At 44.1% G+C, this 26,407-nt stretch overlaps 1 protein-coding gene across 2 annotated transcripts in view; it reads left to right on the top strand.

The window, feature by feature from the left end:
• The window catches only part of LOC134340618 (formin-like protein 1), a 128,985-nt gene that overhangs the window by 61,977 nt on the left and 40,601 nt on the right, over positions 1 to 26,407 (top strand). For both annotated transcript variants that reach the window (XM_063038065.1, XM_063038064.1), the window contains 8 exons: positions 1,982 to 2,056; positions 2,993 to 3,103; positions 4,254 to 4,403; positions 5,552 to 5,653; positions 7,940 to 8,177; positions 9,231 to 9,563; positions 13,810 to 13,934; positions 18,928 to 19,130. In XM_063038065.1, the coding sequence (XP_062894135.1) occupies positions 1,982 to 2,056; positions 2,993 to 3,103; positions 4,254 to 4,403; positions 5,552 to 5,653; positions 7,940 to 8,177; positions 9,231 to 9,563; positions 13,810 to 13,934; positions 18,928 to 19,130 (1,337 nt within the window). The remainder of the gene's footprint in view (positions 1 to 1,981; positions 2,057 to 2,992; positions 3,104 to 4,253; positions 4,404 to 5,551; positions 5,654 to 7,939; positions 8,178 to 9,230; positions 9,564 to 13,809; positions 13,935 to 18,927; positions 19,131 to 26,407) is intronic.

Below are 26,407 nucleotides of genomic sequence, written 5' to 3'. Positions count from 1 at the left end.
CTACCCCTCTGTTATCAGATATTTCCCCAGTATGACAAGATGGTCTCTTGACCTCTCAATCTACCCCATCATGATCCTGCATATCATTGTTTACCTACACTGCACTTTCTTTTTATACTTTATTATAAATTGTTATCATTATACCTCAGTGGTTCCCAAGTATTTTTATGCTATGGACCCTTACCATTAACCGAGGGGTCTATAGACCCCTGTACTACCTCAATGCACTGTATAGTGATCTCATCTGTATGAACAGAATGCAAGAGAAGCTTTTCACTGTATCTCAGTAAATGTGACAATAATGAACCAATTCCATTTTATGTCAATGTCCAGTTCTGTTTCAAAGTCACCATTGGATCCATCCCAAACCCACTGCCCTCCTGTGCTAATCTGAAGCAGGTCCTTCTGTACCTGAGAGTCCCCCTGAAAAGCAGAGCAAGCATGAGTGCTAACTAGTCCTGAGGTGACTCAGCCTTTGCGCCGGATAGTCCTGTCAGCCTTTTGACAGCTTGCCACTGTGATAGGACCAAACGAGCTTCTGATAAGGTGGGATATTGGTAATACCAGTAACTAGGTTTATTGTTGTTGCATGTACAGTGAAAGACTTTGATTTGCATGCCATCCATGCAGATCATTTCATGATATAAATTTACTGAGGTAGTACAGGGGAAAACCAATAATGGAATGCAGAATAGAGTGTTACAGTTTCAGCGAAAGTGCAGTGCAGGTGCAATGGCCATGATGACTTAGATTGTGAGGTCAAGCGCCAGGGTAGTATAGTGGTTTTAGCGCGATGCTATTACAGCTCAGGGCATCAGAGTTCAGAGTTCAATTCTGATGTCACCTGTAAGGAGACCGGTACATTCCCACCGTGGGATGCATGGATTTTCTCCAGGTGCTCCGTTTTCCTCCCATAGTCAAAAGACGTACCAGATAAGTTAGTTGGTCATTGTAAATTGTCCTGTGATTCGGCTAGGGTTATTCAGGTTGTCTGGGGTTGGGGTTGCTGGGGTGATATGACTCGAAGGGCTGGAAGGATCTACTCTACACTGTATCACTAAATAAATAATAAAACTAAATCCTATCGTACAAGAGCTCTGTTCCAGAGTCTGAAAATGATGGGATGGAAGCTGTTCTTGAGCCTGGTTATATCTGCTTTCAGTCTTGTGTATCTTTTTCCTGACGGGAGGTGGGAGAGGAGAGAGTGTCTGGGGTGGATGTTTTTTTTTAGCATGAATAGCCTTAAACAAAAATGGTTACACAACATAAATGTAATTAAAAATATCTCAGGGTGCAAGAAGTTAATTAAAAATATAAAGATGAAATGAAACAAGTAAACACCTACCTTTTGCTCAGATTTGCTGAGAATGTGTGACATTTATTAGAAAAATAGAGGTTCTATGGGTAACCCTAGGTAATTTCTAAAGTAAGCACATGTTTGGCACAGCTTTGTGGTGAAGTGCCTGTATTGTGCTGTAGGTTTTCTGTGTTTCTAACACGTGGGCTGCGCTCGGCACATACCTAGGTACGTTGGTTGTTAACACAATCAATGCATTTCACTGTCTGGTTTTGATGTACATGTGATAAATAAATCCGAGATGATTGGGGTCACTGTACATACACCAGTCATGCTTCAGGGCAACACAAAGTTTACTTGCCACTACTCCCTCAACTCAGAACCATGTCACTGGTGGGGTGATATATTCTGATACTTGATCTCCAGATTGCTGCAGTTTTTTGACAGGGTGGAGGTGGGGATGTGTAGCTGAGTGGTGCAGGGGAAGTCCTCCATTGGCAGCACAATTCTTTGATTCTGCAGCCTCATCCTTACAGAAGGAAACAACTCTTAGACATAGTTTGCATCTCCTTCCTTTTCCATCCAACAGTAGGGCTGCAAGGGAAGAATGAGTGACTTTGTGCCTTGGAAAGGGGGCAGTTGTGATCAAGGTGAGGGTGTGTAATTCTTGCTGTGTTCTTTCAGGTCTGTAAGGAGAAGGTGCGCTTTGAAAGGCTCATGGAATATTTCCGGAACGAGGACAGTAACATCGACTTCATGGTATGTTGAACTGGTTGAGAGTTTCCCAGGCTGATGTTCTATCTTCGCTATAGATTTTTTTCCTGGGAAAATGCTTTTCATTGATTTTCTAACCAAGCCCCTGTATTATTGGAGTGTACTCTACCCCTGATGTGCCCACTGTGGCTGAGAACACTTATCCCCCAAACCATGGGGCTATTAGTGAAGTGAGTATTTAAACCCCACCTTGCTTAGAAGGGACTGGGGTTTTGTGAAAGGTGGATATGACTGTTGATTGGTATGTGATTGCTAGACTGGGTGGTCATCTCCAAGCAGTGTGCCTATCTGTTCCTCGTATGCTTGACCCCATGAGACCATTTCCCATCCAACCGTGTGCTCACAATGTTTGAAACTAATACAGTTGTTGCAATCTTGTGAGAAGTCAGCAGCTCCCCACAGGGACTAAGAGCCAGCAAAAGTTCAACTAGAAGGTCGCCCATTGTGTGAGGCAGCTCACAGGAGTGAGCACATGCTGGCTGAAGGTCCCTTCAATGGAGCCATACTGTCTGTCACAGGGTGCCCCGCCAGTAGCCACAGAAGCAGCCGGATATGCCAGACTCAGTTTAAATATAATGCCCCAGAAGAATAACATTGTTTCTGGTACAGGTTTTTGGTGTGGTGTTGCCTCCCTCACTCACTCTAACTCTTATTCACTCTCTCATTGCCTCTCATGCATTCTTTCACTGTCACACTCTCTCTCTGACTCACTCCCACACTTATTCTCTCTCTCTCGCCCCTCCCCTCTGTCGCCCCTTCCTTCTCTCAGCCCTCCCCCCTCTCTCGGCCCACCCACCTCGCTCGCCTCCCCCCTCCCCACTCTCTCTCCTCTCCATCCTTTCAATAATCCATTTTCCCTCATCCCCCAACCGGTTACCTTTCCGGACAGTAATCCCAGTACACTTTCATCCCTCTCTGCAGGTCGCCTGTATGCAGTTCATTAACATCGTCGTGCATTCTGTCGAGGACATGAACTTCCGGGTCCATCTGCAGTTTGAATTCACCTTGCTGGGACTGGACGAGTACCTCAATGTAAGAGAGCGCAGCACAGCGGTGACAGTGGGTGTAGAGGCGTAGTTTGCACGTTCTCTTCGTGACTGTGTCACTTCCTTCTGGGGGCTCTCGCTTTCTCCCACATCCCTTAGTGCAGTGACAGGTGGAACCGGGGGGGGGTGGGGCAGGTGCGGGGGCATGGGATGGAGTTGATGAGAATGCAAGGAGAATAAACAATTTGCTACTAGTGTTGGTTTGATAGTTGTCGCTGTAACTCTTGATGAATCTTTGTCAGGCTCTGGAGGCGTAGTTTTTAGATAGAGTCTGGGGTGAAGTGGACAAATTTTATAGACTTTAGCAGAGTTGAGGGTTATGGAAAACAAATGGAAAATTGGAGCTGCAGCTACGATCACGTCACCTGGGATCCCAATGAATGGCAGGGCAGGCTGGAGGGCCGTTTTGCCCACTGTTTCTTGTTTGTTCAAAGTGCTCCAAATTCTCCCATGATGAAGTAAACTGATTGTTGCTAAAGAAACACCAGGTCTTCATTGTTCTGTTTTCTAACTCGAAAACATAAAAACTAATTGAAAGGAAAACAAGAGAGTGGGAATGAGAGTCTAACTTCATTTTTACTTTAAGCACGGTGCCCACGTATAAGATATCTCAGCAGAACTAGGCCATTGTGCGCGGTGATGTAATGACGTACGCTATTCACATACTTCACACATATAACCATAATGAATTATTTGAACAAACAAGAATGCTTTATCAAAAAATATATTTACAATATAAAAGATTATTAAAATATAAAATACACAATAATTGTGTACCCTCATGCCAAAATTGGAATGGCCTCCTTCACTTTGATGCTGTCCTGTTAAAAAGTTAGTTGCACAGTGACGTTAATTCAGAGGTGTACATTACAGACTAGAATTCTTATTCTTCTACTGCTCCAGGGGAATAAGACTTTCAAGATGAGGGCTCTCCAATTCAAATGCCTCACATGTGCAAAGATATACTTGCAGTGTTTTATCCCCAACAGTCCTGCAGGTTGAGATGTCGCCAGAAGCAGCTTGAAGCAAACCTAGGCGGGGTTTGACACAGGAAGAGCACTGACTCCGGTCTGTTTTCTGACTTCCCGTTTGCCGTGGCACGTCCAGTAAAATAACATGTTGAATAATTTTTTTAGAAACTGAAGCCATCGGAAAGTGAGAGGCTGCAGGTTCAGATCCAGGCATACCTGGATAACGTGTTTGACGTTGGTGCACTGCTGGAGGATGCAGAGACCAAGAATGCAGTGCTGGAACACGTTGAGGAACTGCAAGGACAAGTAAATCAGGTACTGACAGAGGGGAGGTGGTTTGGCACCACTCACTCTAAGGAATCTCTCTCATAATTAAAGCTTAGACCCTGTGGGGAGCTGCTGAAACCTTGACTGTACGCCACTGGAAACAGTGATTCCTCTTCCCTATATAGCACCTTGGACAGACCATTGGTTCCCTGGTAATTATTCTCTCAGCTGTTTGAACCCAACCCATCACTCCAAAAAACCCCTACCTCAACTATATTAATTATTTAACCAAATTACCATCACCATATGCTGTATGAAAAGAGATTTCAGGTTCCATGGCATGGGTGTGCTTGGGAGCCTGTCAAAACATTTCTAAGTCAGTTGTGTCCTCTTCTCCCAGTGACTGAGAAAAGATGCTTCTTACCTGAGATGTTAGGTGGGAGCAGTGCACTTCAATCATTCAGGGGGGACAGATGAGGCCATTTGCCCTACCAGTCCATTCTAGCTCTCTGAAGCTACATATTCAGGAATTTGATGGCAGAGGGGAAGAAGCTATTCCTGAATCACTGAGTGTCTCTCTTCAGGATCCTGTACCTCCTCCCTGATGGCAGCATGGCAGCAATGAGAAGAGGAATGGCTTCTTCCCCTCTGCCATCACATTTCTGAATGGACGTTGAGCCATAAACATTCAATGAGAAGAGGGCATGTCCTGGGTGATGGTGGTCCTTAATGATGAATGCTGCCTTTTTGAGTCATCGCCCTTTGAAAAAATCCGGGATGCTGAGGAGGCTAGTGCCCACGATGGAGCTGACTAAGTTATTCTGTTACTCCCACAGACCCTGTATTTTCCCTGCACGCTCCATGTTGTAATTAGTATTGCATTGCCTTTGATTTAAAATATTCAATTTTCTTCCAGCTGTGTGTTCCACAACAGATATGGTAGGGTAAAGCTTGGTTATCCCAGCTGGAATTTCTTTGAATGAGGAAGAGACAATTGGAGGATAATTAAGTTGTCAAATAGCATCCTAACTATGTGGTGTTTAAGATTCAGTTCAACACACACAAAATGCTGAAGGAATTCAGCAGGCTAGGCAGTATCCATGGGGAAAAAAGTACTGTCAACGTTTTGGGCTGAGATTTCCAGATTTTCTCTTGTTTGTTTAAGATTCAGTTTCTTGTTTTTGCACCTTGTTCAGCTGACGGAAAAGCTGCAGGAAGCCGAGAATGATTCCATGATGAAGATTGCGGAGTTGGAGAAACAGTTGATACAGGCCCACAAGGAGGTGGAAGTTCTCAAGGTGAGTGTTTAGTGAGCTGTCAGTGTGTCTCTGCGGTGCCAGGGATGGACAAGTTCGCAGGACACTGAACTGTGTTCCCATCCACATGGAGTTCAGAGTTCAGTCCCAGCGTCTTCTGTAAGGAGTCTGTACGGTCTCCCCATTGAATGCTTGGGTTTTCTCCGGGTGGTTCAGTTTCCTCCAACAGTCCAAAGACGTATCGGTTTGTTGGTTAATTAGTCAACGTAAATTGTCCTGTGATTAGGTTAGGGTTAAATCGGGAACTGCTGGGCAGAGCGGCTTGTTGGCCTGGAAGAGCCTATTCTGCACTGCATCTCAATAAATAAAACAAAAAATAAAATTTCTGCCAAACTAAACCAGAGACAGTGAGGGAGACCTCCTTCCTTACTCTGAGGTGAAAGGTCAAACCAGAGACAGTGAGAGGGAGCTCCTTCCGCACTCCGAGGTGGAAGGTCAGACCAGAGGTAGTGAGGGAGAGCTCCTTCCTCACTCTGAGGTGAAAGGTCAGAGCAGGGGCCTGAGAAAAGAGTGGAAAAATGCTGGATCACCAAATTAGGTCTGGGAGGGTGGGCAGCAGAAATGTCAAAGCACCAGGTTGCTCCCCCTCCCTTTAGACAGAGCATAGTGGAGTGAAAGAGTTAAAACAAAGGCAGATACCCTGCAAACTGCCAATTGCTTAGTTACTAATCCCCATGTATTCTCAACCCTGTCTCGAGCAGAAGAATGGGACAGTCAGTGGTCGAAGGTACAATTCTTCCACAATCGGGAATTCTGGACCTTGATGATGTATTATTTTAGTTGGGGGGGTGTAGAAAGTGAGAAGAGATAATTAGCTTGACTTTGTGGTAGTGCAATGGGGTGGGGTCTCTGAAGACCAGAGAACCTGTGGAGGGTAAGTTCCAATTTCTGTGCTCGCTTGGATAAATTGGCCCTGCCCCCACCCACCCCTCTCTCACTAACTCCCTACAGCCCAACTCCAGGAGATTCCACTGAATTCTGGCCTCTGTCAGGCTCATCAGATGTTCTGCATGTACTCTGCTCCCACACACCAGCAGACCACTCCCCTACCTGAATAAAATAGTCTCGGAACTAGCAATGTGCAAAGTGGTAGCTTTCCAGCCCACAGGAGCTGGGCAGGTGATGGTCACAGGCAGGAGGTGTTGCTGAGGACGGGCCAGAGCACCCTGTGTGCTTTATCACTGAGCCTCTCACTTACACCCATCTTTCTGTCTTTAAAACATTATCTCCTGGACACCAGAGAGATACAGCCCAGAAACAGCCCCTTCAGGCCACTTAAGTCCATGCTGACCATCGACACCTGTTCACCCTAATGCTAGAGTCACACTGCACAGAAACAGACTCTTCAGATCACCAGGTCCAAACCAAAATCAGATCCTCATTTGAACTAATCCTACCCTAACCTAAGTTAAGTTTTGCCAAAACACAAGGACTATTGAAAGACTTGATAGAGGTATACAAACTTATGAGAGGTATAGATAGGGAAAATGCAAGCAGGCTTCTTCCACTGAGGTTGGGTGAGGCTAACAGTAGAGGTCACGGGTTGAGGGTGAAAGGTAAAAAGTTTATGGGGAAACTTCTTCACTCAGAGGGTTGTGAGAGTGTGGAATGAGCTGCCAGCGGAAGTGGTGCATGCAAGCTCGATTTCAACATTTAAGAGAAGCTTGGATAGGTACATGGATGGTAGGGGTATGGAGGCCTGTGGGCCCCATGCAGGTTGATGGGACTAGATGGTTTAAATAGTTTGGCATGGACTAGATGGGCCGAAGGGCCTTTTTGTGCAGTACTTTTCAATGACTCTCTGACTCCTCTAATTCAGTTGGTCATGTGGCAACCGTGGTGGAAAAAGGTGGTCAGGAACTGCATCACGTTTGAGAGTGCAAGGGGAAAATAGCCAGTGTATAGAAGTGAGAGGGAGGGGTAAGCCAGGTGATGGGTGGAACCAGATGAGGAAGCGATGATGGGTAGGTGGAGTGAAGGAATAGGAAAAGTGAACAAAGGGCGAAGAAAACCAGTTGGATATGTATGTGGGTAATGGGCAGGTAGGACCAGATAGGGGAGGGGGTGGGGATAGATGGAAAAAGTGAACAATGGAAGAGAGACCTGGCTGGACAGGTAGGAATAGTAAAGGAACTTATGTGGTATAGATCATTTAAAACCAGAAAATCCTGTTTTCAATTGTTTGTCATTATTTGTGCTGATGTTAAAGTTTGAATCTTAGTGTTTTGTGAAGAATGGCCTTTAACAGGGATCTTTCTTCCCCCACAGGAGACGTTCAGCGATTCCACAGCAAAGTTGCAGTCTCTGCAGGCACAGGTGACGGACAGTAACAAATTGGCCCAGCAGCACACCTCCTTGGAGCAGAAACTCTTCCAGATGGAACAGCAGGGTGTGCTCAAAATCCATCGTGGAGACAACGGAGACCTCAACATAGAAATCATTCCAGTTGTAGTGAAGGAAACAGTCGTAATCACAGAACCTGCAGCCAAGCTTGAACCCAAGCAAGGTACAAAGCACAAAATCTTCCACAGATCACTGCCCTCTGAACTTCTCTGATTCTGTTAGAGACACGCTAAATTATCACTGTCCTGGTCCAGTGTCTCAGAATCACTTTCTTTGTGATACAGGACTAAACTCAATTTCACTGTGGGAAAAGCTGGAGATGTTGTAATTTATTAAAAAACTTACTTCTAGGAATGAGCAATTATATTTAGTTTGGAGTGCAGAACTAGAGGGATATTTTAAAGTGAGCAAGTCTCAGGATACTGAGACTTGTGGAACCAGTATGATTATTGTTCTTTCTCTGAATCCTTTCCAGGGAATCTTTGTGAAAAATGAGCAAGGAGTTTAACTGGCTCACTCTATAACTAGCCCCTAGTCTTCCCAAAGTGTCAGTGGAGCTGCAAAGAAACCTGAGCATATTTCTCCTTAATTTATGCAGCTGGTGCTTACGGAGTCATGGAGAACTCAGAAACAAGCCCTTTGATCGTTCAATTCCATGGTGATCATCAAATACTATTTACGCTAATTCTTTTATTTCCTGTATTCTCTCGACTTTCCCCAGGTTCTACCACTCAGTTACACACTGAGGATGGCATAAAGTGATCCATGAACCTCCGATCCTCATACCCTTGCGATGTGGGTGCAAACTAGTCACAGATAGAATGTGTAAACTCCAGGGCAACATCATTGAACCTAGGTCATTGGAGCCGTGAGACAGCAGTCCCAAATTCTCCACAGTGGTTGCCAACTGACCAAAATTACAACTGATAGACCCATTCCAATGTGTCACTGGCTGTTGTTAAGTCTTGCAATGTGTTAGGCTGAGTTGTTCTCCGATCTTAACAATTTACTTGCAAACATTTCGTCACCATACGAGGAGATATCGTCAGTGTGCTGTTAATTGTGGATTAATTAACAGCGCAATTAACAGTGTACTGATGTGACGAAACAAGTAAATTGCTAAGATCAGAAAACTACTCAACCCAACCATTGTCCACCCGAGCTACACATTTTCCAAATTATTTCTTGTAATGTGTATTTTTGTGTTCTCCGACAGATGTTCGTCCGGTGCCAGCTGTTCAGGGTGACATTACTGAGACCGACAGTTCAGGAGCAGATCATCCCCATCCTCCCCCTCCTCCTCCCATCCCTCCATCAGCGGAGACAGCCGTCGCTCCACCTCCTCCTCCTCTACCCAATGCGGCTGCCGGTGAGACTGCAGGTATACCACCTCCCCCGCCCCCACCGCCGCCTCTCCCAGGAGCTGGACCCCCACCCCCACCCCCACCCCCACCCCCACCCGGGGCTCTCCCGCCAGGAGTGCCCCCGCCCCCTCCCGCTCCAGGAGCATCAGGATCCTTCTTCAATGCCGCAACAAATGTCACCACAGGTAAGGGTCATGCGATTGGTGCTGGTTCACCCTAGCAGTGTGCTGATCACATGCTGTATCGAGTGAGAGGTGAAGTGTTTTGTTTGTTGCTTCTCTTTGTGGACCCAGGCTCTGCAACATGAAACTCTGGCAGCGTTACATCCAGTTAAAACGGGTGACTAATGAGAGGTCAGAAAGAACCTCCTAGAAGCTTACCACTGACGAATTAGAGTCAAAGAACACTACAGCAGAGTCAGGCTGTTCAGCTCACCCGATCTTCTGCCTAATCCCAGCTATTTGCACACAGATCATATCCATCCATACCCCTCCCATTCATGTACTTATGCAAACTTCTCTTAAATGTCACAATTGAACCCGCATCTACCTTTTCAGCAGACAGCTCATTGCACTCCTGCACCATCCTCTGAGTAGAAAAAGTCTCTTCCCCCACCCCCTCTGATTCCCTTTGAATATTTCACCTTTCACCCTTAACCAATGATCTTTGGCTGTAGTCTCACCCAACCTCAACAGAAAAAGCCTGCATGCATACACCCTCTCTATACCCCTGTCCTTACCCCTCATAATTTTCTATAGCTCTATTATGGACTATGATCACCTATGTGATGCGACACAGCACATAATGATGATGATGATCTTTCAAATATCCCCCCAGACACTTGATCATTGCCTGTCATCGCCTTGCCACTGGTTGCCATTCAGTTGGCATCTTGAGCGGGTAACGAACTGCCATTCCCACCATTGTCCATGCCAGAGTACAACTTGGTCAACATCCGACTCAGAATGGGATGTCTGGTGTTGAACTTAACTTGTGTGCTGCTGGAGAGGCTAAAGTCTCTGGTTCACCTCCCTGGAGGCCATTTATAAATATGTATTGCTCCATCACACAGTGGAATTCCCCATCTGAGAACTCCTGTGGGTTGGTGTGGCAGCTATTGAAAGAAAAGACACAGGACTGCATGGTGGCAAGCACCATATGGCTTTCTTTGGGCATTTTCTACCTCAGCAGTGTGCTGATAACATGTGCTGTTATACTGAGTGAGAACTGAAGGTGCTTGACACTCCTTGTAGAAGGTTTGTCACATGCCATTGATCATCTGTGCAACCTGTATGAGTTCAGAATGCTGCGTGCGTGTCACGATGGTGAATCTCTTCATCACACTTGAGTGTTTGGTGTCTTGGTGTTTTCGCTGATTTGCTGTGTTTGTACGCTCTGTCAAAACTGCAGAAGGATCCAAGTGAGTACTTGTACCACACTTGTATCGTAATTGCACTAGGTTAAGTGTTGGGTAAGTCTTGGCACGCTAACTTTCAATTCATCACTGCTTTTAACCATGGCATTTCTGATACTTGTGATATTCTGGCTGCAGTGTAACATCCAGCCCTTGTTAGCTCGCCCAAATCATTGAAAGCAGCACACCATGCTGCCAGGGCAGCGGATACGACTTGTTGTCCTTCAGGGCTTTACATGGTGGATGAACAGGCCAAAGGTCAGAAGGAATGAGTTACTCACAGGCAGTTCATAAAATCTACTGAAAGGAACTGCTGGTGTGTTTACTGGTATCTCTCAGGATCCTGAATCATTCCTGCACTTCTTCAGGGTGTTCAAGCTGTGGCATTGAAGTTTGGTTATAAATGAAGGTATGTTCTGATGATTGGAACACAGAGTCATTGAGTTATACAGCATGAAACAGGCCCTTAAGCCAGACATCAAGCAACCATTACATTTCCTGCACATCCTCATCATCTTCAACATTGTCCTGTACATTAGGACAATTTACCCTGATCTACTAACTTACTGATCCATATGTGTCTGAGACGTGGGAGGAAATCAAAGCGTGGATGCTGGAGCTACGAGGTACCAGCTCAGCTGGCTGCTGCCTGTGTCATCAGACAGCAGGGCTTAAACATCCCATGTTACTTCCCAGTGTATACAAACCTCTGCTCTCCAAACTTGTCCCTAGCTGACTACCATGATGTTTAATGTTTCAGTGTATTTTAATTTATTTATTTTATTTAGATACAGTGCGGATTGGCTCTTATGGACCTTTGAGGCACGTGCCCTTGACAAATCCCGATTTAACCCTAACCTAAACTCGGGACAATTTACAATGACTAATTAATTTACTAACTGATACATCTTTGAACAGTGGGAGGAAACAGAAACACCCAGAGAAAGCCCACTCATTCCACAGGGAGGATGTACAGAGAGTCCTTACAGATGACGTCTGAATTGAACTCCAAACTCCAATGCCCTGAGCTGTAATAGCATCACACTAACCACTACACCACTGTGGCACCCTTATGGCAGTGGTTCCTTTGCAAAGGAGCAATTCTCGGTGAATATGACTGACAGATTTAGTATGTAAAGCAAAACTAAAAGTACAATCAGTTTGAGTTCTCTATTGAGATTTCTTGCCTCATTTTATACCAAAGTGTTAATGATCTTGGGACCACAGGAACCTGTGGAATGATTTTGACACAGTAGTTGTCATTTTGGGAAACCAAATACACAGCAACCCTTATGAATTGAAATCTGCTGTGTGACAAGCAACGGAAACATTAAAGTGATGCTAAAATTACTTTGTTGCTTTTAATGTTCTGTCTTTCAATGAAGCTGGTAATTAAACAGATATCATTAAAAATGTGCTAATTTATCCCTGCTAAAAATATCCACTAGGATTTCAATCCCACTGTTCCCTGTTTCATCAGCTCCCTGCTGGTGGTATTTAATGAGTGGAAAATCTAACAGTGAGAGCCCATATTTCCACAACCAGATCCCCCTGCTGGCTGCCTCTCTTCACCAGGAGCACCCAATCAGAGAATCAGCCCTAAAGTTAAACCTCTTTTAACCATTGCCATCCTGCTGCCAATTGATGTATTTTTAATAGTTAATGCTTCCACTGAAGAAATGGAGACATTGCTTAATGTTCCCATGAGGAAGTCTGTAAGATTACCCATGTTTTTTTTTGCCATAGGGGTGGAATTTAATGGGTAATCTGCCAACCTAGCCCACATCACTATCTGAGACCTTCTCTCTGTTTGAGGGCAAGTGAATTTATTTCAAAATTATTCTTGTTTCAGAAGATAGGGTGGCACGGTAGCATAGTGGTTAGCAAAATGCTTTACAATTCCATGACCCATGTTCAATTCCCGCCCCTGCCTGTAAGGAGTTTGTACGTTCTCCCCATGACCACGTGGGTTTCCTCCGGGTGCTCCGGTTTCCTCCCACAGTCCAAAGGTGCGCCCGTTGGTAGGTAAATTGGTCATTGTAAATCGTCCCATGTTTAGGCTTGGGTTAAGTTTGGGGTTACTGGGCAGCATGGCTCAAAGGACAGAAGGGCCTATTCCGCGCTGTATCTCAATAAATAAATTTTTAAAAGATGACATCACAACGTTGACTAGACTTTAAACACATCATGAGACCACAGGTGTGGAAATAATGCAACACATCTCCAGTTGATGATACCTCTGGAGTGTAGAAAATTTGGACCGGGCTTGACAGGTTGGATGCAGAGGGGATATTCTCTTGGCTGAGGAGTCACAGTCTTAGAATAAGGGGTTGATTGCTTCAGACTGGGACAAGGACAAGGTTATTTTTTTCATAAAGAGGGGTGAATCTTTAAGATCATCTACCACAAAGGGCTGTAGACCCTCATTCAATGAATTTGTTCAAAACAGAGATCAATAGATTAGGCAAATCAAGGATGAGGAACACCACAGGAAGATGGTGCTGAGATAGATGCTCAGTTGCAATCTCAAGATTTGCTTCTACTCCAAATTCTCATATCCTTAATATGGCTGCTTCAAACAAATATGGTGACTTCAAGTCTTCACCGTTATCAGTGAGGACAAGGACAGCATGTGCGTGGAATCTGGGTGGAGTTGATGAGAATATGGGGAGAATTACAAATTAGATTAGTCTAAATCAGGGGTTCCCAACATTTTTATGCCATTTGACCCCTACCATTAGCTGAGAGGTCTGTGATCCCCAGGCTGGGAACTATGGTCTAAATGAATGGTTGAAGGTCACTCTGCACTGGGTACCAGGTACCAAAGGGCCTTGTTGTATGTTGTATATATTTATGACACTTGTGAATTTTGCCTGTGGTAAATTTTGAACCCTTCCATATTAAAACTGTTCTATTTACCTTCTAATTTCTACTTAAAGTTGTTGGGATCCTGATGCAGGGTGAGATCTGTTGACCAAGTTTATTCAAGGTCACTCAGTTTACTATTTATTTTTCAGCTTTGAAGGTAAAGCAGCCAATTAAAACTAAGTTCCGAATGCCTCTCCTGAACTGGGTGACGCTGAAACCCACCGAAATTGATGGAACAGTCTTCCATGAGTTGGATGATGAGAAGCTGCTGCAGGTGAGACACTGTTGCCAACGTAAAGGATGGAACTCTACCTGTGACTGGTGGCTGCCAGCCTGGCTTTGTCTGTAGTGTCCTGTCTATGGTTCTGGATTCAAGGCTCACTTGAGGTAGAGAATGGTGTTGTGGTGTTCAAATACTGACCTTAAGTCAGAGGTAACTTCATCTCTGGAAGAAGTGGCTGACAAGGGAAGTCAAAGCTAATGTAAAAGCAAAAGAGAGGGCATACAGCAAAGCAAAAATTAGTGGGAAGACAAATGATTGGGAAGCTTATAAAAACCTACAGAGAGCGACAAAAAGAATCAATAGAAGGAAAAAGATGAAATATGAAAGCAAGCAAGCAAACAATATCAAAGTGGATAGTAAAAGCTTTTTAAAGTATATAAAAAAAAAGAGAGATGAGAGTGGATATAGGACCACTAGAAAATGAGGCAGGAGAAATAGTAACGGGGGACAAGGAGATGGCAGATGAACTAGATGAATATTTTGCATCAGTCTTCACTGTGGAAGACACTAGCAGTGTGCCAGATATTGTAGTGTGTGAGGGAAGAGAAGTGAGTGCAGTTACTATTACAAGTTGCTCAAAAAGCTGAAAGACCTAAGGGTACATAAGTGACCCAGACCAGATGGGTTCTGAAAAAGGTAGCAGTAGAGATTGTGGAGGCAATAGCAATGATCTTTCAAAAATCATTGGACTCTGGCATTGTGCTAGAGGAGTACTTGAGGTTATGCAATACTTGGAAAGACATGACAAGATAGGACAAAGTCAGCATAATTTCCTTCAGGAATTCTTTGAGGAGATTACACATTGGATAGATAAAAGAGATGCAGTGGATGCTGTATATTTGGACTTTCAGAAGGTCTTTGACAAGGTGCCACGCACAAGGACACTTAACAAGTTAAGAGCCCATGGTATTACAGGAAAGTTACTGGCATGGTTAGAGCATTGGCTGATTGATAGGAGGCAGCGAGTGGGAATAAAAAGGATCCTTGTCTGGTTGGCTGCCAGTGATTAGTGGTGTTCTGCAGGGGTTGGCGCAGACTATTTTCCAAACAGGGAGTAAATCCAAAAATCTTGGATGCAAAGGGACTTGGGAGTCTTTGTGCAGAAAACCTTAAAGGATAACCTGCAGGTAGTCGGTGGTGAGGAAGGCAAATGCAATGTTAGCTTTCATTTCAAGAGGTCTAGAATACAAGAGCAAGGATGTGTTGCTGGGGTAGTGGTGAGGCCTCACCTTGAGTACTGTGAACAGTTTTTGGCTCCTCACCTCAGAAAAAATGTGCTGGCATTGGAGTGGATTCACAGGATGTTCACAAGGGTGATTCTGGGAGCGAAAGGGTTACCATATGAGGAACGTTTGATGGCTCTGTGTCTGTAATCACTGGAATTTAGAAGGATGAGGGAGGATCTCATTGAAACCTTTCGAATGTTGAAAGGCCTGGACAGTGCGAATGTGGAAAGGATGTTTCCCATTGTTGTGGAGTCTAGGACGTGAGGCCACAGGCTCTAGATAGAGGCCATCCATTTAAAACAGAGATGTGGAGAAATTTCTTTAGCCAGAGTGTGGTGAATTTGTGGAATTTATTCGAACAGGCAGCTGTGGAGGCCAGTTGGTTGGGTCTATTTAAGGCAGAGATTGATGGGTTCTTCATTCGACATGGCATTAAAGGTTACGGGAGAAGCTGGGGAGTGAGGCTGAGGAGGATGGCGGAACAGACTTGGTGGGCCAAATGGCCTCATTCTACTCCCATGTCTAATGAATGGCTATCAGGAGAACATGATATTGCCGAGAGAGGAGATTGGACAAACTTGAGTTGTTTTCTCTGTTGCGTAGGAGGCCTGGGGGGACTCTAGCTGGCATAGATGGAGTCAACAACTGGTATTTTTCTCCGACGATTAAAATGTCTCATGCTAGATGGTCTACATTTGAGTTGAGATGGGCAAAGGTCAAAGGAGATATGCGGTGTAGGTACTGGCAGGAAATTATGATAGAAGCATTGAAGAGGCTCTTAGAAAGGCACAGGAATGTGCAGAGAATAGAGGGGTATGGACATTGCACAGGCAGAAGGGATTAGTTTCGTTAGGCATTTGATTAGCTTGGCATAGCATTGTGGGCTGAAGGGCCTTTTCCTATGCTCCATTGAAAATGAGCAGTAACTTGTTCATATTCAGTCTTTACTGCCATGGGTATCACAACCAGCAACTCATTGCAGGGGAGAGGCAGTGGAAATTAGTGATGTCAAAGATATGGGAGAGAGGGAGCCAAAGCAGCAGCCGATCTTTTGGCACCACATTGTCTTCAACGAATGGAGTTCCCATTTGATGGACTGTGATGAATGCTGGCACCCACCTGATTACAGCCAGGTCCATGCCATATAAAATCCAAGCTCTGATTCATAGAGAAGTACAGCCCAGAAACAGAAACAAGAGAAAATTTGCAGATGCCGGAAATCCGAGCAACACACAGAAAGTGCTGGAGGAACTCAGCAGGCCAAACAGTATCTATGGAAAAAAAGTACAGCCCAAAACGTTGACTCTACTTCTTCCCATAGATGCTGCCTGGCCTGGGGAGTTCCTCCAGCATTTCATGTGTGTTGCTCAGCCCAGAAACAGGCCCTTTGGCCCGCCTAGTCCATGCTGAAACATTTAAGCTGCCTACTCCCATCGACCTGCACCTGGACCATAGCCCTCCACACCCCTACCATCCATGTACCTATCCAAACTTCTCTTAAACGTTGAAATCAAGCTTGCATGCACAACTTGTGCTGGTAGATTGTCACACACTCTCATGACCCTCTGAGTGAAGATATTTCCCTCATGCTCCTATTAAAATATTCGTCTTTCACCCTTAACCCATGACCTCTGGTTGTAGTCCCACCCAACCTTAGTGGAAAAAGCCTGTTTGCAATTACACTGTCTATAACCATCATAATTTAGTAAACCTCTATCAAATCTCTCCACAGTCTTCTATGGTCTCTTCTTTCAAATCTTTTTATTTTTATATTATACAAAAAAAAACATGAGTACATTGAAGTAACAACACTTACAATGTCTCAAAAAACACATTATCTTAAGGATTGGAAAAAAAAATTTTGTGAGAACGAAAAAAACCTACTAAGCAGAAAAGCGAGAAAAAAAGAACCCATTAGGTGTGGTGTACAACCCCGGAGTCACGCGTCATACAAAAAGCTTCTAAAAATAAACATCAAACTGCCAGTGAGAAAAGAAAATATACTAAAAAATTTACAATAGATTGTGGAAAAATTATATCAATGAGCTCAAATGATAATAATGAGCAAATGAGCCCCATCTTTTCTCAAAATCAAAGTCTTCTATGTTCTAAGGAATTTGTCTGAGGCGGTGCGATGAAGCTGCTGAGAAGCATGGCATCACTGAATCTCATTCAGAATCAGGTTTATTGTCACTGACATGATTTGTGAAACTTGTTGCTTTGTGGCAGTACAGACAAGGCATAACAAATTGCCATACATTACAATTAGTGAATATTAGTAAATAGTGCAAAAGAGGAATACCAAGGTAGTGTTTGTAGGTACATGAACCATTCAGAAATCTGATTGCAGAGGAGAATAAGCTGTTCCTGAAATGTTGTCTGGGAGTCTTCAGACTCCTGTACCTCCTCCCTGATGGTAGTAATGAGAAGAGGGCATGTCCTTTGTAGATTAAAACAAAACTATTTCCAGAGGATCTTTCAAATCCTCATGTTGATCCATGCATCTGCAATTAGAAATGTTTTTGATGAGTTCTGAAATGCATTTGCTATATACAGCAAGTAGGCTCTCCAATGTTCCCAGAACTTCTACCCCGTCAGTAACCTTATTAGTATTGAAACTCTTTCAGTTAACGAGCATCCTGGAAACTGGGGAGTTGTCCATGTGTCTAATTTTGAGTACTTAAGCATTGACTACAGTCTGGAGTTATAAGATTCCCTTATATACTTTAGTACTGGGATTTTTACACTTTCTGAATATCTGCTGCCACAAAACAACAAATTTCACTTTAGACAGGGATTCACGGACCCCTTTCTTAAAAATATTGGTCCATGCCATAAAAAAGTTTGAGAACCCGACACTGATAATCGACCTGATTCTGACTCGCCTCTAAAGAACATCCCTGAGGTACAATAAAATACCTCTTTTCAGACAGTGGGGGTGGATAGCAAATTAAGGAAAGGTGTGGGGAAGAAGGTCCCTAAAGTGGGCAGATCCAGCAAGTTCCAGGAGGTTGAAATATAGGGAATAATAAACATGAGAGATTCTGCAGATGCTGGAAATCTTGAGTAACACACACAAAATGCTGAAGGAACTCAGCAGATCAGGCAGCATCTATGAAGTGTACTAAACAGTCAACTTCTGCCTCTTCCTCTGCAGCCCGATAGAGGGTCTCAGCCCAAAACATCAACTGTTCATTTCTTTCCATGGATGTGCCTGGCCTGCTGAGTTGCTCCAGCACTTCGCTCAGGAAATAATAAAGGAGTGTTCTATAGATAGGGAACAGGATGGGCAAGGGACCAGTGAAGATCTACTCAGTCAAATCAGACCTGAGCTTTCGTATTTATTGCGGGCATCTACATTTTTAAATAGTTAGTCCCTTCTGTTCATTAATATACTCAAGCCATTTCAATAATATGGAAAATCAAAAATACTGAATATGCAGGAAGTCCACATTAAGAACAGCAAATGCTAGAAATACTCAGTAGGTCAGGCCACACCAGTGGATGAGAACAGTTTTTCTCTACTTTGCAGTTCTGATGAAGGATCTTCATCCTGAAACTTTAACTCTGTTTCTCTTCCCACAGACCTGCTAAGTACTTACAGCATTTTTAATATATCTTTGTATTTATACTGTACTATGTCTCAATAGTGGGGACTTTTTAATAAAAACCAGAATGTAATGAAGATGCAGAACTGGAAATGTGAAAGGATTGATGGAACCTTGAATTTGGTGCTCATGTGGTTTATCTCATTCCAGGAGCTGAACATGACAGAGTTTGAGGAGAAGTTTAAGACCAAGGCACAGGGTTCATCGGTGAATATCAACACAATGAAAATAAAGGTTTCCCAGAAAGCAAGCAGCAAAGTCAGTTTGATTGAGTCGAACCGAGCGAAGAACCTGGCCATCACACTGCGCAAAGGAGGCCTAAGCTCTGATGAGATCTGCAAGGCCATTGAGGAGTGAGCTCTTTTATACAGTACTTGTGTTTAGAAATAATTCCAAATTACTCTTATTCAGCATTAAATATTACAGTAGCACCACATCAGTGAGGGATGTTGTGTGCGCGCATGTACATTTTGATTGTTCGCTAGGCTTAGTCAACCACAGGAAGGTGTATGGCAGGCATTGTCTCCATGGTTCTATGCCAGCCAAATGTTTGCCACTGACCCACCCCTCCCCTAGTTTCATATAGTAGTCAAAAGCAGTCTTAGTTCTGGATATGTGGTTCTGAGAAGGTTGTCTGTCAAACGAGAAAAACTAGACGCACAACAGATCTTCCCTTCAGACGGTCCTGTCAGCTGAAGCACATCACTGTTGAACTGCTGAACCAAGAGCAGGAAGGGGGAGAAAATAAGGATCAGGATCCATTCCCAGCAACCAAATACCTTCTGGCAGCAGAGTTTGCTTCACAAGGCAGGTCTCTGGAGACAAACTGTTGACCGACATCTTTTAAAAACCTACCGATTCCCACAGTTATCTTGACTATATCTCATCCCACCCTGTCCCCTGTAAAATTGCTATTCCATTTTCACATTTCCTTCGTCCCCACTGCATCTGTTCCCAGGATGAGACTTTCCTTTCCAGGACATCAGAGATATTCTCCTCCATCAAAGAACGGGATTTCCATTCCTCCACCACTGATGCTGCCGTCTCATGCATTTTCTCTATTTCCCAAACATCTGTGCTCACCTCATTGTCCTGTTGCCTGAACAGTGATAGAGTTCCTCTTGTTCTCACCTACCACCCCACAAGCTTCCACATCCAACACATCACCCTCCACAACTTCCGCCATCTCCAAAGAGATCCCACTATTAAACATACCTTTACCTTCTCCCCCACTCTGCTTTCTGCAGGGATCACTCCCTCCACGACTCCCTTCTCCATTTATCCCTCCCCACTAATCACCCTCCTGGCACTTACCCCTACAGGTGGCCAAGGTGCTACACCTGCCCATTCATCTCCTCACTTACCTCCACTCGGGGCCCCAAACAGACCTTCTGGGTGAGGCAACACGTCACCTGTGAAATTGTTGCGGTCATCTATTTGTGTTCAGTGCTCCTGATGAGGCCTCCTCTATAATGGTGAGACTTGTCGTAAATTAGGGGTCTGCATCATTAAGCACCTCCGCACCATCCATCACAAGCCGGACTTCCCGGTGAAAAAACATTTTAATTCTGATTCCCATTCTGAGATGCCGGTCCATGGCCTCCCCCTGTGCCACGATGACTCCACCCTCAGGGTGGAGGAGCAACACCTTATATTCCATCTGTTTCCATGAATATTGATTTCTTCTGGTTAAAAAAAAATCCTTCCCCCTCCTCTCTTCTTCTATTCCCCACTCTTACTTCTCACTTTGACCCGCTGTCTCTCTTCCTTCCCTTTCTGCTATGCTCCACACTCCTCTCCAGCCCTTTATCTTTTCGTACCCACTTGGATTTAACCTATTATCTCCAGCAGGCCTCCTTCCCCTCCCCCCACCTTTTTAATCTGGTGTATTCCCTCTTCCTCCCCAGTCCTGAAGAAGGGTCTCGGCCTGAAATGTCAACTGTTTATTCATTTCCATAGATGCAGCCTAACTTGCTGAGTTTCTCCAGCACTTCGTGTAAGGTGTTTTTTGTTTTCCATTGACACACAGCCCTCAGTATTTCAGCTTAGAAGCCCTCATATAGAGCACAGAAACAGGCTATAGACCCACACCATTTATAGGAACCCCCATTTACCGCACTTTCTCCATGGTCTTCTGTGGTTCTTAGTGCATTTGTCTTTATTCCAAGAGCATTGACTTGTTTATAAATCTGGTTCAGTTACTGAAGATATTTTGACACATTTGATGCAAACACCACACCATGCATCTTTCATAAAGTCATAGAACACTACAGATCCTTCGGCCCATCTAGTCCATGCAGAACCATTACTATGCCGAGTCCAGCATCCGGACCAGAGCACTCTGTACCATCCCTCCACCCCCACCCCCACCCCATCCATGTACCCATCGAAGTTTCTCTTAAATGTTGAAATCAAAACCACATCCGCTACTTCCACTGGCAGCTCATTCCGCACTCTCACTACCCTCTGAGTGAAGTAACTTCTTCCCCATGTTCTCCTTAAACATTTCACCTTTCACCCTTAACCTCTAGTTCTAGTCACACCTAACCTCATTGGAAAAAGCCTGCTTACATTTACCTTATCTATACCCATCATAATTTTGTATGCCTCCATCAAATATCCCCTCAATCTTCTACTTTCTAGGGAATAAAGTCCTAACTTATTCAACTTTTCCCTATAGCTCAGGTCTTCAAGTCCCAGCAACATCCTTGTAAACTTTCTCTGCACTCTTTCAACCTCATTGACATCTTTCCTGTAGGTAGGTGACAAAAATTGCATTCAATACTCCCAATTATACCTCACCAACATCTTATACAATTTCAACATAACATCTAACTCCTGTACTCAGAGCCCTAATGTTCACTGTGTAAGACCTACCATGGTTGGTCCTCCCAAAGTGCAACACCTCACACTTGCCAGCATTAAATTCCATTTGCCATTTTTCAGCTCATTTTCCTAACTGGCCCAGATCCCACTCCAGAATTCAATAGTCTCCTTTGCTGTCCACTACATCCCCATTCTTGGTGTCATCTGAAAATTCGCTGATCCAGTTCACCATATTATCATCCAGATCATTGATAGAGATGACAAACAACAAAAGACCCAGCACCGATCCCTGCAGCACACCGCTAGTCACAGGCCTCCAGTCAGAGAGGCAACAATCTACTACCACTCTCTGACTTCTCCTGCAAATCCATGTCTAATTATATGTGTTGCTTTAGATTTCCAGCACTTGGAGACTTTCTCATGTCAATCTACAATCTCATCGAATGCCAAGCAGGACCTTGTCAAAAGGCTTGCTAAAGTCCATGGAGACAACATCCACTGCTTTGTTTTCATCAACTTTCCTGGTAACTTTCTTGAAAAACTCTGTGAGATTGGTTAGACATGACATAACATGTACAACGCCATGTTGAATATCCCTATTCAGTCCATGTCTATCCAAATACTTGTATAACCAGTTTCTTAGAATACCTTCCAATAATTTTCCAACTACTAATGTCAGGCTCTCTGGACTATAATCTCCCTGGCTTATTCTTAAAGCTTTCCTTAAACACTGAAACAGCAATGGCTATCCTCCGACACCTCCCCTATCACTAAGGATGTTTTAAATATCTCTGCTAGGGCTGCTGCAATTTCCGCACTAGCCTCCCGCAGAGTCTGAGGGAACACTTTGTCAGGCCTTGGGGTTTCATCTACCCTTATTTCCTTCAAGACAGCAAACATTTCCGCCTCTGTAACTTGCATTGGGTCCATGACATCGCTGCTGCTTTGCCTCACCTCACATCTATAGACTCTGTGTCTGTCTCCCGAGTAAATACAGAAGCAAATATCCATTTAACATCTCATAGAAACATAGAAACATACAAAATAAGTGCAGGAGTAGGTCATTTGGCCCTTCGAGCCTGCACCGCCATTCAGTATGATCATGGCTGATCATCCAACTCAGAACCCTGTACCAGCCTTCCCCCCATACCCCGGATCCCTTTAGCCACAAAGGCCATATCTAACTCCCTCTTAAATATAGCCAATGAACTGGCCTCAACTGTTTCCTGTGGCAGAGAATTCCACAGATTCACCACTCTCTGTGTGAAGAAGTTTTTCCTCATCTCGGTCCTAAAAGGCTTCCCCTTCATCCTCAAACTGTGACCCCTCGTTCTGGACTTCCCCAACATCGGGAACAATCTTCCTGCATCTAGCCTGTCCAATCCCTTTAGGATTTTATACGTTTCAATCAGATCCCCCCTCAATCTTCTAAATTCCAACGAGTATAAGCCTAGTTGATCCAGTCTTTCATCATATGAAAGTCCTGCCATCCCAGGTATCAATCTGGTGGACCTTCTTTGTACTCCCTCTATGGCAAGGATGTCTTTCCTCAGATTAGGGGACCAAAACTGCACACAATACTCCAGGTGTGGTCTCACTAAGGCCTTGTACAACTGCAGTAGTACCTCCCTGCTCCTGTATTTGAATCCTCTTGCTATGAATGCCAGCATACGATTCGCCTTTTTCACCACCTGCTGTACCTGCATGCCCACTTTCAATGACTGGTGTATAATGATACCCAGGTCTCGTTGCACCTCCCCTTTTCCTAATCGGCCACCATTCAAATAATAATCTGTTTTCCTGTTTTTGCCACCAAAGTGGATAACCTCACATTTATCCACATTAAATTGCATCTGCCATGAATTTGCCCACTCACCTAACCTATCCAAGTCACCCTGCATCCTCTTAGCATCCTCCTCACAGCTAACACTGCCGCCCAGCTTCGTGTCATCCGCAAACTTGGAGATGCTGCATTTAATTCCCTCATCTAAGTCATTAATATATATTGTAAACAACTGGGGTCCCAGCACTGAGCCTTGCGGTACCCCACTAGTCACTGCCTGCCATTCTGAAAAGGTCCCGTTTATTCCCACTCTTTGCTTCCTGTCTGCCAACCAATTCTCTATCCACATCAGTACCTTACCCCCAATACCGTGTGCCTTAAGTTTGCACACTAATCTCCTGTGTGGGACCTTGTCAAAAGCCTTTTGAAAATCCAAATATACCACATCCACTGGTTCTCCCCTATCCACTCTACTAGTTACATCCTCAAAATATTCTATGAGATTCGTCAGACACGATTTTCCTTTCACAAATCCATGCTGACTTTGTCCGATGATTTCACCGCTTTCCAAATGTGCTGTTATCACATCTTTGATAACTGACTCCAGCAGTTTCCCCACCACCGACGTTAGGCTAACCGGTCTATAATTCCCCGGTTTCTCTCTCCCTCCTTTTTTAAGAAGTCGGGGTTACATTAGCCACCCTCCAATCCTCAGGAACTAGTCCAGAATCTAAAGAGTTTTGAAAAATTATCACTAATGCATCCACTATTTCTTGAGCTACTTCCTTAAGTACTCTGGGATGCAGACCATCTGGCCCTGGGGATTTATCTGCCTTTAATCCCTTCAATTTACCTAACACCACTTCCCTACTAACATGTATTTCCCTCAGTTCCTCCATCTCACTGGACCCTCTGTCCCCTACTATTTCCGGAAGATTATTTATGTCCTCCTTAGTGAAGACAGAACTAAAGTAGTTATTCAATTGGTCTGCCATGTCCTTGCTCCCCATAATCAATTGACCTGTTTCTGTCTGTAGGGGACCTACATTTGTCTTAACCATTCTTTTTCTTTTCACTTATCTATCAAAGCTTTTACAGTCAGTTTTTATGTTCCCTGCCAGTTTTCTCTCATAATCTTTTTTTCCCCTTCCTAATTAAGCCCTTTGTCCTCCTCTGCTGGACTCTGAATTTCTCCCAGTCCTCAGGTGAGCCACTTTTTCTGGCTAATTTGTATGCTTCTTCTTTGGAATGGATACTATCCCTAATTTCCCTTGTCAGCCACGGGTGCACTACCTTCCTTGATTTATTCTTTTGCCAAACTGGAATGAACAGTTGTTGTAGTTCATCCATGCGATTTTTAAATGCTTGCCATTGCATATCCACCATCAATCCTTTAAGTGTCATTTGCCAGTCTATCTTAGCTAATTCACGTCTCATACCTTCAAAGTTACCCTTCTTTAAGTTTAGAACCTTTGTTTCTCAATTAACTAAATCTCCCCCCATCTCCTTCAGTTCTACGCACACATTACCACTCTGCTCTTTCAGAGGACAAATTTTGACCTTTGCTATCATTCTGCTTTTAATATATCTGTAGAAGCCCTTAGAATTCTCCTTCTCCTTGTATGCTGAAGCAACCTTCTGCCTTCTTTTAGCCCTCCTGATTTCCTTCTTAAGTGTTCTCTTGCATTTCTTATACTCTTCAAGTATCTCATTTGTTCCTTCCTGCCCATACCGGCTATGCATCTCCTCGTTTTTCTTAACCAGGGCCTCTCAAAAATCAAGGCTCCCTAAACCTGTTATTCTTTCTTTTATTCTGACGGAAACATGCAAACTTTGTATTCTCAAAATTTCACTTTAGAAATACTTCCACTTACCAAGTACATTTGCCAAAACAAACCTGTCACAATCCACAATTGCCACATCCTTTCAGATACCATCAAAATTGGCCTTTCTCCCATTTAGAATCTCAACCCAAGAACCAGACCTATCTTTTTGCATATATACTTTGAAATTAATGGCATTGTGGTCACTGGATCCAACATGAACCTCTACACTAACTTCTGTCACCTGCCTTGTCTCGTTCCCTCACAGGAGTTCCAGTATCACATTCTTTCTAGTTCGGACCTCTATGTACTGATTACATTCCTGAACACATTTGACAAACTCTTTCCCATCCAGCCCTTTTACAGTATGAGAGTCCCAGTCAATGTCTGGTAAGTTAAAATCACATATGATCACCGCCTTATGGTTGATGCAACAGTCTGTGATTTCTCTGCAAATTTGCTCTGAATCCCATGGACCGTTGCGTTGTTTATAATATAATCCCATTAATGTGGTTATCCCTTCCTTGTTCCTCAGTTCGACCCTTAAAGCCTCACTAGACGAGCTCTCCAGTCTGTCCTGACTGAGCACTGCTGTAACATTTTCCCTGACTACTAATGCCATGCCCCTCCTTTAATCCTTCCCGCTCTATCACGTCTAAAACAACTGAACCCCAGGACAGTGAGCTGCCAGACTTGCCCCTCCTACAACCAAGTCTCAATAACAGCTATAATGTCATAATTCTATGTGCTGATCAATATCCTAAGCTCATCCGCCTTTCCTACAGTCTTCCTTGCATTGAGATATACACAGCTCAGAACATTAGTCCCATTGTGCTCAACCATTTGATTCATCTTTGTATGTGTGTAGGCTTAACTTCTTACTCGACAAACTGTCCACCATCTGTTCTGCTGCTTTGGTTCCCATCCCCCTGTAACTCTACTTTAAATCCCACCACCACCACCCCACTTTCTCCCCACCAGTGCAGCACTAACAAACCTTGCTGCTAGGATATTTGTTCTCCTCCAGTTCAGGTGCAAACTCTCCCTTTGTCCCTTCTGTACAGGTTCTACCTTCCCTGGGAAAGAGCCTGATGATCCAAAAATCTGAAGCACTCCCTCCTGCACCAACTCCTTAGCCACATGTTAAAATGTATAATCTTCCTACTTCTGGCCACACTAGCACTTGGCACAGTTAGCA

The sequence above is a fragment of the Mobula hypostoma genome, chromosome X1 (assembly GCF_963921235.1).
Source record: "Mobula hypostoma chromosome X1, sMobHyp1.1, whole genome shotgun sequence".
Lineage (NCBI taxonomy): Eukaryota > Metazoa > Chordata > Chondrichthyes > Myliobatiformes > Myliobatidae > Mobula > Mobula hypostoma.
The sequence above is the reverse complement of the archived record's forward strand: the minus strand, read 5'-3'. Positions and strand labels throughout refer to the sequence as shown.